Source organism: Ochlerotatus camptorhynchus, unplaced genomic scaffold (genome assembly GCF_037179485.1).
Source record: "Ochlerotatus camptorhynchus isolate MF236.1 unplaced genomic scaffold, CSIRO-AGI_Acam_v1.1 ptg000432l, whole genome shotgun sequence".
Lineage (NCBI taxonomy): Eukaryota > Metazoa > Arthropoda > Insecta > Diptera > Culicidae > Ochlerotatus > Ochlerotatus camptorhynchus.
Genome location: NW_027040918.1, coordinates 5,745,840 through 5,762,479, shown reverse-complemented (window position 1 = coordinate 5,762,479; position 16,640 = coordinate 5,745,840). Strand labels below are relative to the sequence as shown.

Below are 16,640 nucleotides of genomic sequence, written 5' to 3'. Positions count from 1 at the left end.
ACGGAATTCTTTGTAAGTCTCTGCAAATTTTCTTAAGTTAATGGGATTATTCTGAAGCAACTCGGAACTTCGCTGAATATCATGAAAATATCTAAATTCTAAGTTCTCTGGAATTTCTTGAAGATGTTTATCCCTGCTTGCTAAAAGCTCTCGCATTTTTTTTTAATTTATGAAATCTAATCAACTTAGTTAAATTTCCGTATTTTTTAAAGTTCTTGAAATCTTCATGATATAACACCCTTAAAATACTCTCACGTTTTCCGGATGTTCATATAATTTTTATGATGTTCCAGAAATTCTATTAAGGTTTCTACAATTTTTTTGAAATTATTTGAACTGCCCTTTGATTCTCTGATCTGTCTTGATGTTCTCGAAGCTTCCCTAAAGCTCTCAATTCGATTGAGGATAAATTTCCCTGAAATTCTTTGGACTTCTGTAAAGTTCCTGAAATATTTCTTAAGTTTCCATAAATTCTATGACGGTCTCTGTACTTCTTTGAAATTCGCGGAACATCTTAAGGGTTCTCAATTTTTCTAAATTTACGATCATAGATATTTGAACTGCTCCAAAAAGTCTGAACTAAAGTCATCAAAGATCACTAGATCTAGCTTTTCTGAGGTGCTTAGAACTTTTAAAAAATTGCACAATACCTCTCAAGGTTTCTATTCTTCTCAAGTTCGCTTGACACCTGTGATGTGCTCTGAAATTCTAGTAACTTCATAAAAGTTCCTGAAAATTTTCGGATGTTAAAAGAACCAATTTGAGGATCTTAAAGCTTCCAGTAAGTTCCCCATAATTTCAGTGTATTAACTTCCCTTATGTTACCGTAGTTTGTTTATGGAGCTTCACAGAAATTATCAGCATTTCCTTTCATTCTTCAAAACTTCTTCAAAGTTCCTACAATTGTTGTGAAGTTAATGAGACTGCAATGAAGATCTCTTATCTTTCATAAAGTTAATTACGAACTTAAAATAAATCATTTAATGTTTTCCTTAATTCAGGCACTTTGAAAATTTTCAATATCTTGAACATGGAATACGAAACTACAAGACATTGAATATTTTTAGATCTTGGACTTACTCAAATTAAGCACGTTTTTTTAACTTTATTAAAGTGAGAAATTAAGTAAGTGCTTAACTTCAACATTCAATGGATTTGATTATAAAGTTTTTTCTTTAAAACTGATTGCCATGTCTTAAAAATGTTTAGGTTTATTACTGTTGTTTTTGATCTTACAGAAAAAGCATATTTTTGAACGCATTTTAAAAATAGCTTTCTTATTATAAGCCTTTTTTTTATCCGTTAAAGTTCAGGAAAAACCTGGAAAACTTAGGAAATTTTATATAGAAAAAGGAGTAGACACCCTGCAGAATGATCAATCTTGAAATAAATTCACGCTTAAAAAGTTAAAAATAGTAACTGATTACAAGAAAAAGTGACTTTAGTGAAAAATACTTTTTAGTGACTGGCTTGAAAAAATTGACCAAGTCACTAAAAAGTGACTCACTACCAGCCCTGGATACTGCGAACACTATCCTTAAGGATTCAGGATTTTAGACATTCATATTATGCAAAATATACAGCCCACAGCTTCCCAGATCTATTAGCTTCTCGCCACCTTTTTATACCTCTAGCTTCAATTCACATCGGGCCCATCCATGGACACTTGCAGCAACTTGTTCGAAGAGATACCGGCAAGGGCATCCATAAACGCAGCGAGTAGATCTGATGCCCGGGATCTTCCCAAAAACTTTGACGTCATGCACTGATAAAATTTCAAAGATTGTTTTTATGTGTGCAATGTGATCAACATTATTTTTAAAATTCCCTGACATTCCCCGACTTTCCAGGTTTTTCCAGGTAGTCGACACCCTAAGTACAGAACTAAGTAAGAGGTTTTTTAAGATAAATTTAAGTATAGATAATTTTGATCATAAGTTCTTGTACAGGGCGGACTCGATTATCCGGAGTCTTGAAAAAAATTTCACTCCGGATAATCGAGCCATAAAAAAAAAAAAAATTGTCTTATGTGGTCTCATTTAATGTTTTTAGTGGTCCCATTGAACGCTATTGAAGGATTATGGAATCGGACCACTGGTTTTGTAGATATGGCCGGAACAAGTTCCGGCGTTTATGGGCCATGAGGCTAAATTTGACTTGAAAGGAACAAAACCCATTAAGCGACACATCAAATTAAATCAAAATTTGATATCAAGATCAATGGTGGCAAAAATTAAGTACCTTGGACCATATTGGCCACTTCCGGGCAAGTTCCGGGTGCCTCCGGCAAAGTGGCCAGAACCAGACCTGAATAATAACCTATCATGCGACACATCAGATTATATCAAAATTCGATAACCAGATCAATGGAGGAAAAAATTAAGTACCTTGGACCATATTGTCACTTCCGGACAAGTTTTTTTTTTTTTTTTATTTCTTTATTAAAGAGACTTTCAGCCGTAGGCTGGTTCGTCTCTGAAAAATAATATATGAAAATACAGTTAATTCAAATTCATTTTTTTTCACTTTCTTCCTAGCTGCTTATTTTTGCTCCTCGTCTTGACTGGTGAGTCCGGAACTGACAATTCGTCTTCTTTTTCTTTCATCGAATTTTCATTTCCTGCTGATTCATCATTCTGGCAACCCTGGTTCGTAACATATCGTTTCGCATTGTTGTGTTTTTGTTTCGTTGACAGCCTTCGTTTGTTGGTGACGGTTAGAAATTCATCCGATTCACTATCCGTCGATTCTTGTGTGCTATTGTTTCCATCGGAGTGTTGGTGCTGGGTGTTTTTGCTGGTTTCGCCTATTGTAGATTGGGTTTGATTGGTATCGAGTAATGTTTGTTCGCTGTTTTCATCGTTTGTGACCTTTCCTGCGTCTGTAGGGTCATTGACAGTAATGCGTGATGTAGAGCTATTACACTTTTGTCGGGGATGAGCCTTTTGTCCACAGAACCTACAGGTTTTTGCTTGATTGCGATATGTAATCAATGTTGTCTCACCATCGATCGTCAGATAGGAAGGAATGAGTTGTTTGAGTTTCATCCGTACTACACGTACTCCATTGTAGATGCCGGGAAAATAATTCTTCCACATTTCTCTGCTGATGGAAAGAATAGTACCGTATGGTCGCATACTTTCTATAATCACCGTGTTAGGTGTTTTCGGAGGGAGATCATGGATTCTCACGTTAACGGCTTCGTCTTCCACGAACACGGGAATTTTGTAAGCTTTTTCCTCGCACTGCATAGTGTGTTGTAGATGGTGTGATGCAAAGTAGCGCTTGGCTGTGGCTGCATCTACCATCTCGACGTAGACACAGTTTCTAACATTGTGAAACTGGATGTTTAAGGCATCCGCTATGTCCAGTTTCAACTCACCGTACATGAATTTCTGTACGGCAGATGCATCTGGTCGCTTCGGCAGCACCCTAAAGTCTACTACCAAGGTGTTCTCACGTTTAGCACCCATCTGATAGAAAACTCATTAGCTTGTAACCTGATAACGAGACGGATAAAAGAAACACGTCTTTCACGCACGGGGCTTAGCTGTCAACTGACCGGACAAGTTCCAGGTGCCCCGATAAAATGGCCAGAATCGGACTTGGATAATAACCTATCATGAGACACATTAAAATACATCAAAATTCGATAAGAAGATCAATGGAATTGAACCCATGGACCATCCGCTTGAGAAGCGAACGTGTAGCCAACCACGCCATAGGACCCCTCAACTTGAGAAAAATCGTAGTCTCGCGACTCTCACGAGTGTGTAGAGACAAAGTTAAGCTTGACTAAAAATAACGGCTACCGTGAAGGCACCATATTTGACGAGGTTCCTAACTTGACGCACTCGATCAATTTCAACCATTTTCCATTTTTCATTTTTGAAATATTAACATTGCAAATATGAGTTCCGGTGTTCTAGGGATGATAGTGTAACAATTCAAATGATGGTTGCTGATAAAGCGGCTGCAGGCGAAAATGAAGACGAGAATGCGGAATTCGATGTCATGTCTGATGCTGACATAGTCAATGCTGTTCTTAACCATGATTCACATTTTTATGAAGGAGAAAGCGCGACGAACACCACTCTGGATGAAACTGCAAACATTTCTACAGCAGATGACAACCAAGATGAGGAGTACGAACCAGTCCCAGATCAATCAGCGCAGAACAGTATTGACACTATCATCACATGGGCTGAGCAAAACCAATTGCCGTTGGAACGGCAGTTTTTACTTCGTGAAATCAGGGGAAATATTCTTGATAAAATAGTCAATAAGGATTGATATAGGTTACTTTATTGATGAACTACTGTTTTTTTTTCAGAATAAATGAATTGAACTACAAAATAAGATAAGAAAATTGATATACATTTTCAGGTATGAAGCCACCAAAAGACCAATTCTCACGAAACCCCCCTTTAACCCTCCGTTACTCGCGCCAACTTTTATAACACGAGTACTCGCGCGTTGTACTTTGTACAACAGTGTTAGTTTTCCATTGCCATTTTGCAGCCGAGCTACCAATCGATATGAAACCAACGGGTATTCATTAAAAAACTTGTTTTTAACTAAACAAGCTAAAATGTTATCACAGTCAACCCACAAAAATGCGAGGATCTCGAGATATATCACATGCGAGAATTTCACATGTATACTAGCGCTACGTAGTAAGAAAATTCTGAACTACTGTCCGCCAGTGACAAGGCTATGATCTCCTGAACAACTTTGTCAGAGACAGTAACTTTCTATCTTGTCAGAATCTTGATATATTCCATGTTGTAATCAATTAAGTCAAATCCCACGTTGTATGGTCACAGTTTTCGCGGTTTCCATTTACATTTTCCCTATTATCCGCATTTTGTAGGTGTTTACTGTAATCAAAGCTTAGCTTGTTTAGATCAAAACAAGTTTTTTGAGGAATACTCGTTGGTTTCAGATCGATTGGTAACTCAGCAACAAAATGGCAATGGAAAACTCATGTGTGTTGTACAAAGTACAACATCGCGAGTAACGGAGGGTTAAAGGCCCTTTGGTACATTTTTTTTACGGATCTTCAAAAATTTTGTTCGGTTGCCATTCCCCGCCCCTCCCCCTGAAACTTGACATAATTAGGGAACGGACCATCATGGGATTCAGTTTTTGTATGTTGTTGTGGCACATGATATGTTTGATTCCTTTCAGGTCAAAGTTAATCCAAACCCCCTTAACGCCGGATTTTGTAACAAAGGCAAACAAACACTTAAAAATAGTCATTTCCCGATCTTGTCAGACTGAGTCGAACGATGTATGTTACTCGTCCTCGGATCGAAAGTCGGTTTTCCAAGCGGTTTATGCAAAATAATTTGCAAGATAGGTAAAAAATATGACTCCGGATAATCGAGCCATTTTCTCCGGATAATCGAGCCCCGGATAATCGAGCCTCCGGTTAATCGAGCCTCCGGATAATCGAGTCCGGCCTGTATTGGTTCATGAACAATCAAAGAAATCTGTGAGCGAAAATTTTGAGAACTTCCAACGACATTAATTTCAAACAATTTTAGCTAAATAATTCAGATGCAAATAACTAGCAATCAACCCCAAGTCCAACTTGCAATGTATACTACATCTGAGCAATTGATTAATTGATGTACTGAGCGCACAAACAAGGATTAGGGTTAGTTAATTCGGCAAGCAAGTACATAATTACAATACTTCCCATTTCCTATGACTGTATCAAGAGATGGATTATTCTCTACCACTACACTCGGTCTATTGCCAAGTTTGCGTACCAGTATCTCAATCATTTCCCCTTGACTTTGACTGTGTTGTGTTGGTATGGTAGGACCGAACGGCTTACGGAAACAATACCTACTCACCATGTTCTCTCTGTTGAACATCTGCGTATGTTTCTATCAGATTTCCCACCCACCCAATCACCCACTCACCACCCACCGACCAGGTGATGCCGCACCGCACCACCGACAGACGACAATCGACTCACTATGTATGTACCACACGCACACAGCCACGTCCGACCCGGCGACTAATGAGCTATTCTATGCACTTGTCCTACACGAGAAGGACGATATTGTTCCCAAGAGGTCAAAATGCCAACGGAAAAAGTGAAATTGATAGCGACACTACAACAAAACAACAAACCGGTGTATTGATAACGGTTCATGTTGTAGGACAAATTTTTCCAAATTCAAATCAATATTCATTGGCAGTGGCCTGACTACCGGCTTGGCTTCATATTCAATAAGATCGACGTTGGTATTGGTGATGGAGTAATCTATTTCCCCTCCCAGCCGAAGTGCCGACTGACCGACTTCGGGCGTTGCACTGGGAGAGCGAGAGAGAAAAATCCCGACGATGGTTGCCTGCCGTTGCGATGGATGCAATTTAACACAAAACCGTTTGCCCTTGATTCGACACTCAGCTCTAGGAAGCCGACTTGAATACACGCTTTTTGTGAAAGGTAAGTCCTGGCCTATCTAAATAGCTGATTAAGTAATATTCTAGTGAATAATAGTGAAAAAAGTAACATTGTGAGCAGTCAGTGCAAAATGTTTTCAATAATCCTAATCAACCGAGTTCAAGTGTTTATCAGTGACGATTGAAGTGCAGTGAAAGTAATATTATTGATACATTTTCTCGAACATTTAGCCGGCGTCCAGGTGGATGTAGATAGTGGAAAATTTTCAGCTAACGCCCTTGCCTTGATTAAGTGACTCATGGCTCAGTCTTGAGTGACTTGTTATCTAATTGTTTGAAACAATTAAATCAAGTTCGATTTTGCTTGCAAAAGTTGCACAAATTTGGAAAATTGCAGCTGTGCAACAAATAAAAAAAGCCGATTGTAAACTTCCACTAAAAGCTGTAGATTTACAACAGTTCCTAGTGCAATCTTATCACGATTGTGATAAGGGCACTCGAATAGACGAGAAGCGGTCATTTTTGGGTTGGAAAAGTTGATTTATTGAACGTTCATCGGCGGGATGAAAATTTTTTCTCCATTCGACCTCTAAATGACCTTCCGCCATACATCGGTCGAGTCGCATCGTTCGTTCGTTGGGTGGATGGATGTTGATGGGCTCTCATGGTGAAGTTGAGCGCTCTCCTCCTTTGCCTTGCATTATGTATAAACGGTTATACACGTCAACGTTGTGTAAGCTCGCTGAGACTGAAAGCGGCAAAAGAAAGGCCGGAGCAACGTGGTTTGGGGGAGAAAGAAAATGGATGCTCGGGCATTGAATATTAAAATACTTTGTTGAATACAGGACGATTTTAACCCTTAAAGATTTGTTGGCAGTATTAGCCATCTGAGAGATGGATTTCTTGCTTCTGAACTGCAATGAGTTGCTTGGTCTTTGCTTATGCAATTATGATTAATTTGTATTAGTTTTCTCCATTAATCACATAGGACGACCTGTCTAAAAGATTTCATGAAAAGGTAATTAATGGCAGAGTTGTTATGGGAAGCCTAAATTAAACTCTTTCTTCGAAGTCCTGAAAAAAAAATTGCAAAACTTTACTTCATGGTGAAGTTTGAGTAGCAGGAAATGCTATTTCAAACTGCTCGCCTAATGTGATGACACGCTTGGCTGAAAATTTGCCACTGTAAACAGGAAAAGTTATTTGACAACATAGAACATTTTTCATAATCGTTTCTATTAATGTATAACAACGAAAAAACCAATCATCCGATGGTGATCCGTTGCTGCAAATCTGGCAGTTAGACAATTAATTTACTTTGTTATGTTGTAACCAATTAGGCGAAAAATTTGGCACTTGACATTACTCATATTTGAAGAAAAGTGGTACAGCTCGCCAAGGGCCATTTTCTCAGCCGCGCTTAAGTCTTAAACGAGGTTTAATTATATGGGTAAACCTGGTTCAAGATTTAAGGGGCGATTTTTGATCTTCACTTAAGCCTTCAACCAGGTTTAACCACTTCATTAAACCTGGTACAAGACTTAAGCGCAGGTAAAGAAATCGGTCCTCAATGTATACCAATTAATAAGTAACAGTCACTCACAAATGAGTAGCATTTAAACATTTTGTGAATAACAGTGACTCTCAAATGAATGAAAATTTTACTCATGTATTGAGTTATCCCACTTTTCTTTAAATTGAGTAGAATAGTAGTCATTAACGGGTACTGTTAGGCTACCGTGTGGACTCAATTGCATATTCAAAAACATGAAACCTTTTGAGGAATACAAACATTCCTTAGAATTTCAGGTACTTTTTCTAAATTTTCAAGATTCCAGACTCCAGGCAAAATAAAATATTTAATAAAACTTTCAAGATCTTGGCCTTCAAACAAATTAATAAACAAGGGTGCGACTTACCTTAATTTAAATATTTCAACTTGGTGCGTAAGTTTTCAATTTCCTGAGCTTAACCTTTCCCCTGAAGGCCTGCTTACATATAGAAGCGAAGGGAAAATCTCTATATATAAAAATTAATTTCTGCCTGTCTAAACCTTATAGACTCGGAAACTACTGAACCGATCGGCGTGAAAGCAGGGTTTTTGGACCCGGGAAAGGTTCTTAGGGCAAAAAATTTAATTGACAAAAATTTCACTTCGCTTGGAACTGTAAACAGATACGATCCAGTGAAATCGAAAATTGTCAATCGAATCTTTTTCGTTTATGTTTACTTTTTTTCACGCATGCAGCTGCTTGTGAAAAGTACAGCAGCTAAGCGAATAGTTGACGTTTCGTAAGTAACTGATCGATTTCACTTCACGTGAGCACTGTGATCTGCGAAAACAGGAAATTGAAAAATGTTCCACAACCTTTTTCGTTAGTGAAATTTCATAATTTTACTTCACTTCGAACTGTATACCGTGGCGAACCGAAATCCGTACACCTAAGAAATGAATCAAAATCCGTACATTTCATACAAAACGCCTACTTTTTGTATGAGGTGTACGGATTTCGATGCTGTACGGATTTCGGTCCCCCACGGTACTAGGCTGAAGTGCGTGCTCTTCGAAACGTAAAAATGCATTTAATTGTTCAATGCTGGAAAAGAGGCGACATGTTATTGATGCTTATTTTCAAACCTTTTTCAGTGCAGTGATACTAGTCCGAATAACAAAAGTCCAAACGTCACAAAGTTCAGTTATCGGAAATTTATCTGTCAGATTTATACGTTTCAAAATGTCAAGATGATCATTGATGCATTTTAAATGCATTTGACAGCTGGTTTGATACATGAACTGAATTGCAGTTAGCAAATGCCGTTCCCTAAGAGTTAAAAGTAAACATGTTTCAGTAAGCGGACGACTAATGTATTTTGAATACAGCCCGACTTTGAGCTTATCATGTATACAATTGACATTAGGCCAGAATACTTTTTTTTAATCAAAATTCCGGGCAAAACAGTTGGACCTCGATTTTGGAAACTTGGTGTTCACTTTTGCAAGCATCCAAATTTGAAGTTTCTGAAATTATTCTAAACTTGTAATGCTCGATTGAAGCGTTATACTACATTTGACGAAAACTCTATAGAGTATTTCTTATATCTTATCACGTCATTTTGACACTGAAATGGTACATGGGATTTGGTATTTGTTTTTAAAAACACACAAATTTGAATGTTCCACAATTATCGGAACAAAGCATATTTTCAATAACCTTTTAAAACAATACGCTTAAGCCGTTCGCAATGCTGAGTTGCAAAATTGTTGCAGACTACTAGACAGTTCTAAAATTTAAAACTGTCAAAAATGACGCACATTATTAAACGGTGTTTGGTATTCATCCCTAAATATGTGTGCGTTTGTAAATTTAGTTTGCTTCTGTGATTCGTAATCCAGTATCAGGTAACGAGTTCGAACCACGAGAAGAGATTATTTATGGAAATCGCTGATCACCTGATGGTATTTGAAACACAATTTCTGAGCAATCTGGTATCGTGGATGAATATCCGAGAGAGTTGATTTAAATTTTTGTGCAACTGAAGACTAAATCAACCTGAAGACATGAGAACATCCTGAGAAGTTTTTGAGGATCTCTGATCACCTTCAGGCCTTTGGAATATTTCCTTAATCACCTGGTATCATGAGAGAATATCTGGGAGATGTGATTTGAATTTTTGGATAGTTTGAGCTCTTCATCAGAATAGTACCTGATCAACCTGAAGTTTTGAAAAAGTATCCAGAGGACTTTATAGACATCTTAAAACATTTATTAGCTGCCTGGTATCATATAAGGGGATATTTGATAGATGTGATATAGATAGTTGGATATGTTCAGAATGATACCTGATCAACCCGAAGTCTTGAAAAAATATCTAAAGGACTTCATGGAGATCTTAGAACACTTGCTGATTATTGAAATGATTTCCGAGCAGCCTGGTATCATATGAGAGAATATCTTCTTGATGTAAAAGACGCAAGCGCTTTCAAGAAATTCTTCGAAGAACCATGAATTTCCATGAAGTTCTATAATATACTATGAAATTTTAAGAACTACTATCCCGATCTTGTACAAAATACCCCTCAGTTTTTTTTTTTAATTACCTAACTTCAATGATACTCCCTGAAACTTTGTTCTCTATGAATTTCTCCGATTTTTGTGTGAAGCTCTTTGTTATTTGAATGAAGTTCTCGAATTTCTATAAAATATGCTCAAACTTCTGAGAAGGTCCGAAAATTTCTGTAAAATTTCCTAATTTATATTGAATATTCTCAACTCCTACGAAGTTCTCTGAACATTTACGAGAAACATCAATAAATACATCCAAAGAAATTTGATACAGAGTTCCGTTCTTGTTTCAAACCCGCTCAGAAATAAAACCGAACAGTCGAGCAGTGGCCTTCCTTTAGCTCAGTCGATGAAGGCGCAGCTACAAAGCAAGACCATGCTACTGGAGGCGGCTGGGATCGATTCCTGGTCCGGTCTAGACAATTTTCGAGTTGGAAAATTTCTCGACTTCTCTGGGCATAGTATGATTGTTCTGGCCACGCAATTATACTAATGCAAAAATGGTACAGGCATCGAAAGCTTTCAATTAATAGCTGTGGCAGTGCATCTTTTAAGAACCCTATGTTGAGAGCACGCAAAAAGCTCATATGCGATAAGTAACAAGCTTGAAATGCGAAGAAGGAGAAGAATTTGAGCAGTGGCAAATCTGGTACAAAATAGTGCTCGAATAATGAAACTGCAACTCAGCATTGCAAGGGGTGCGTTTCTGTTCTAGTTTCAAATTGAAAGAAACAGTCCATTCCAGATAACAATTTGATGCTTAACATGTGTTGTTCAATCGATTTTAATTCAGCCTTAGTTTGAATAATTGTTATACATAGACCACGTTAACCTTTGTTCAGCTTTTAAACATCTAAATCTGGTAATTTTAATCAGCCGAAAGCTTAGCAGCAATATAAATTATAAGCGTTTTAAGGCATTAAATAACAGTATTTTCAACCCTTGTTCAGCCTTCTAGTTTTATTTAGAAAAAAGAAGACCGCTTCATATCTTGTATATTTTTATGGGACTGCAAAAAGGTGCTGACTAATTGGATTTACATATTTATATTGTTATTATAAGTCTAAAAATTACCTTTGAATTTCGGGATTCGAACCGGCAGTCGCTGATTCACAGGGATCAATCATACCTACTGGACCACTTAAGCATATGTTTAGCAAAAGGTATGATCACTAACTTGAAACACGTCAAATTTAAGTTGAATAACAGCAACCGGAAGAGTAGTTAACACAATGTGGACACAAGTGCGCGATTTATTTCGGAGGTCATGTGGAAGCAAATTTTAGTGCCATAATTGGGTTATATTTTTTTAATTCTGTCTGAAAATTTAGTGCAATATAGCAGTCCACAGAAATACAAATGTTAATACTTCCGACGTCGTCGCAGCCCACTTCTACCTAGAGCTATTCCTTAAAACCTCCTCCACCTTATATCTACTGCTGCCGCTGCTTGGAATTAGGAAGGTTGGCAGAGAATTTGGAATAATTAAAATGCCGGAAATGCAACGAGTGACACTGACTACAGTTAACAAATCAGGCTCTCATAACATTTGTAGTGCATTGCTGATTTGTGGAGTAGTGTTAAGCTTAAATAAGACTTGTTCAATCTTTAGATCAGCTAACTTATTGAGGTTGAATTATGGGGATACAATTAGCTTCACGCACCTTAGAGAGTATTTATTCTTATTGTAAAGCCATTCAAGTACACCGAAAAAAGTTTTCATTAAGTTTCCATTGGGAAGGCACATGATATTTTCCAATAACAAAATTAATGATTTTTATATGAAATTCACATAACATTCATATGATCACATGAATTCTATGTGATAAATCACAAAAATTTCATTGGACACATAAGATTCATGTGATTTTGTCGTGCGATTCTCAATTATGACATCACATGAAAGTTATGTGAAATTCTAATGCATATTTTCCATTGGAAATGTGATTTATTTTTTGAGTGTACTCAATTGCGACACGTCGAATAAGGTCTCGATTTTGGCTCCATAGACGAAGCAGTTGAGATCTCACTGTATTATGAAAGTTTTTGAGATCTTGGAGTTTAAAAAATTGATCATCTAAAACCTGGAACAGTTGTCAAGATGCTGAATCAGGACAACTATTCGGGATTTCGGACCATATTTAAAAATCCCAGAAGAATTCCAATTTCACCAATCATGCGTTTACTGGTTGAAAATATATTAAAAAAATGAAGATTGGTCTGGACCATTTTTGAGCCGCATTTAATCTTCCTAATAAATAATAATATTTCTCTCCATCTTTCTTCAGTCATAGTTATAAGATAAGATCTCCATTTTGGAGTTATTTTTAACACAACCGCAAACCGACGTGCAAAAAAAAAAAAGCTGAGAGCTCGCGTTCGGTTCGTGCACATATTGAATGACTGAAAATAGATTCACCAATCCACGCTTAATTGATCGAAACCTTTCACTCTGAGTTCACTGACACAAAATCGAGCAAACTTCCTGGGCTTGCTCACAATCTGGCACTGAACTTGAACTTGGTTGACACCGAATGCTACAAACGTGCATCCCAACGACACGAATCGAAAAACTGACTTTCCTTGCTTTCTTTTCCTATTGCAGTACCGAAAACACTCATCTCACCATGTCGAAGATTGGAATTAACGGATTCGGCCGTATCGGTCGTCTGGTCCTGCGTGCCGCCGTCGACAAGGGCGCCCAGGTCGTTGCCGTCAATGATCCCTTCATCGGCGTCGACTACATGGTGTACCTGTTCAAGTACGATTCGACCCACGGTCGCTTCAAGGGAGAGGTCGAAGCCAAGGACGGCTGTCTGGTCGTCAACGGCATGAAGATCCAGGTCTTCATGGAACGTGACCCCAAGTCCATCCCATGGGGCAAGGCCGGAGCCGAATACATCGTCGAGTCGACCGGTGTGTTCACCACCATCGAAAAGGCCTCCACTCACTTGGAGGGCGGTGCCAAGAAGGTCATCATCTCGGCCCCATCTGCTGATGCCCCGATGTTCGTCGTCGGTGTCAACCTGGATGCCTACAACCCATCGATGAAGGTTGTGTCGAACGCTTCCTGCACCACCAACTGCTTGGCCCCACTGGCCAAGGTCATCAACGACAACTTCGGTATTGTGGAGGGTCTGATGACCACTGTGCACGCCACCACCGCTACCCAGAAGACCGTTGACGGACCATCTGGCAAGCTGTGGCGTGATGGCCGTGGTGCTGGCCAGAACATCATCCCTGCCGCTACTGGTGCTGCCAAGGCCGTCGGCAAGGTCATTCCTGCTCTGAACGGCAAGCTGACCGGTATGGCTTTCCGTGTCCCAACCCCGAACGTCTCCGTTGTCGATCTGACCTGCCGTCTGTCCAAGCCAGCTCCCTATGAGCTGATCAAGCAGAAGGTCAAGGAAGCCGCCGATGGCCCAATGAAGGGAATCTTGGGCTACACCGATGAGGAGGTCGTCTCCACCGACTTTGTCGGAGACACCCACTCGTCGATCTTTGACGCCTTGGCTGGAATCCAGCTGAGCGACACTTTCGTCAAGCTCATCTCCTGGTACGACAACGAATTCGGTTACTCCAACCGTGTCGTCGACCTGATCAAGTACATGCAGAGCAAGGACTAAATCATTTAATCCTTAATATATCCCCAAACGTTTTAAAACAAACCAATTCTCAGGGCTTGACGCCGCTGATCTGCTAAACTTAGACGTTGCGTATCACACACACACCGTACACGAAACAGTTACAACACCTAAAACACCTCAAGTGAAAAGTACTAAAATCCTCCTGTAAGAACACTTTCAACAAAGGAAGAAAAATAATTAAACACTATTCTGTTTAGTTGATAAGGTTAATGATAATAATAATAATAAATTTAACTGCTAAAAAGTATAGAAAAATGCTGAAAATTAATTATACCTGTTGTGTATTGTCAAGACATTGATAAAAAAAAACAAACAATCGCTTAAGGTTAGAGAGAGACAGACAAAGAACTACGGAAGATTTAAAAAAAAAATCATTCGCGCGCATCGCCCTCCGAATCCACTAAACATACCTTTCGGATGCTGTGTTATACATACCACAGCAGAGAGAGAGGGGGAGTGGCGGAAACAATACCCGAACAAATGAGTAAAAATACCTAATCATGTATTTCATTTTGAAAATGATGCATTACGGAAAGGAATAATAAACACCTAGATTGTTACTAGTCGAGTAAAAGGCGGTATCGAGCAATTCTAATTTAATATCACAGGAATCCCTAGTCTGATACGACTTTGTCGATGTTCAATTATCGCTTTCACAATCATTGTTAAGCTTTCTAAGGCTAAGCCAAGAGTGAATTTTCAAAAAGCCGTATCTGCTTTTGAAAACAAATATTCAATTTTTCGAAACGCTTAAATAGCTGGCCCATACAAACTAACACCAGCATAAAATTTTGGGGAAACATTACACTACCTGGTGGTGGTGTTAGTTTGTGTGGGTGAGCAAAGAGTTTCAACAAATTGACGTTTGTATCTTTGTTTGTCTAAGCACATACGGCTAATTGAAAATTCACCATACCATCTCCGTGACCAGGATTCTAACCTAGGTTAGTACGGCCACAGCGTATGGTCCTAACCACTAGACAATCATGGCTTCTTGAAGCTTTACGAATTGATGATTCCAAACGAGTAACTTCAATAATCAGGCCTATTCTACGAGTCGTGTGACTCTATGCCACTACCAAGATAATACTGCTAGTTTGTAGAACAGCAATTCCATTTCAAATTTATTTATTTATGTCGTCAATCAATCGTAGACCAATTACAATGAATGCTTATTAACTATGTCTTAAATATTATTGCCTGGCTAACCTTGAAAATAATGCTTTTTTTAGTGTTATTTTATTCATTGTTACATCAATTGATTGGGAATATGCGTTATAGCAGGTCATAATTCTATTCAAAGGCCCATTTTTAGCATAGTTTGTTCTTTGATTGTTAATGTAAAACAAATTCCTAATCCTCAGAGAGCGAGTGGGAGCATAAAAATTTATATTTTCTAAAATTTCCGGAACATTAACTCTTTGAGCAATAACATCGTTTATAAATGTTACCATGGCAAAGTCTCTTCGTTTTTTCAGTCCATCTAAACTTATTAACAAACATCGCGATTCATAAGATGGAAGTGGTAATCTCGTCCAACCTAATTTTCGAAGGGCAAACAACAAAAACTGTTTTTGAACAGACTCAATGCGGTTTATATATGTATCCTGATGACGATTTTTTTTTTAATTTTTTGATCGACCTTCTACGATTATGTTGAAAAATACACTTTTCCCATACCGTCTCTTACTCACAATTAACGCATCAGTATGATTGAAAAACTGTGAACAGCAAAGTTTAAGGAAATTAATTGGGCTTTTTGTTAAAAACACTTTCAAGATTAAACACTCACGAATAACATCTCAAAAGAGTGAAAATTGCTCAAATTATGCGATAAGTGAATTTTAACCTACGAGTATCTCGAAAATAACAACTTTGGGCAATTTAAGCATTATGAGCTTTTAACACTATTTCAAAGATATTCGATAACTATCGGTAGTATTTTGAAAAAAACTTATTTTTTTCAATAATTCATAACTTTTTTATTTATGATTTGCCCAGCAAATACACAGTGTCAATAGGTATTTCTTTACCTAAACTGTAGGTGGTATTTTGGAAAATACTTATTTGTTTATGATTTCCACAGCAAATAATGCACAGTGTCAGTAGGTATTACATTAGTTGATTTAACATTTGATTTAATATATTTTTCATGATAAAACTCTCTGATTATTTCACTTTACTATTGATGATACACTACGTTTACTTTTATGGAACTATGTATTCATCAATTCCAAACCATTTTATAGCTCTTTAGAAAATGACAACCTTCAAGTCTTCGAGCACTTCGTTCATCATTTAAAAAGTCAAAGGGTCTACCTATTATGCAATCCAATTCAACCAGTCGGAAACTGTTAAACCTTATGGAAGAATTGTTCGACCTGAGTTGACAAATTTCTCGTGATGGATTAAAAAATCGGTGCATGGAACTACCGATTACAAATTTATAACATTATTCCACACGTTATTATCCCAAATGGTCATTACCCCGAATCCCTTGCAAAAA

General features: G+C 38.0%; 2 protein-coding genes across 2 annotated transcripts; one reads left to right on the top strand and one right to left on the bottom strand.

Moving 5' to 3' along the window:
- Window positions 1-2,522: 2,522 nt before the first annotated feature.
- On the bottom strand, window positions 2,523-3,545 carry LOC135711408 (uncharacterized). The gene has a single exon (XM_065234284.1). It carries the CDS (start codon window positions 3,471-3,473, stop codon window positions 2,523-2,525), a length of 951 nt encoding a protein of 316 aa, XP_065090356.1. The 5' UTR covers window positions 3,474-3,545.
- A 2,818-nt stretch (window positions 3,546-6,363) lies between these two features.
- LOC135711391 (glyceraldehyde-3-phosphate dehydrogenase 2) lies at window positions 6,364-14,708 on the top strand. The gene is made up of 2 exons (XM_065234263.1): window positions 6,364-6,466; window positions 13,093-14,708. Exon 2 carries the CDS (start codon window positions 13,115-13,117, stop codon window positions 14,111-14,113), a length of 999 nt encoding a protein of 332 aa, XP_065090335.1. The 5' UTR covers window positions 6,364-6,466; window positions 13,093-13,114; the 3' UTR covers window positions 14,114-14,708.
- Window positions 14,709-16,640: the final 1,932 nt, after the last annotated feature.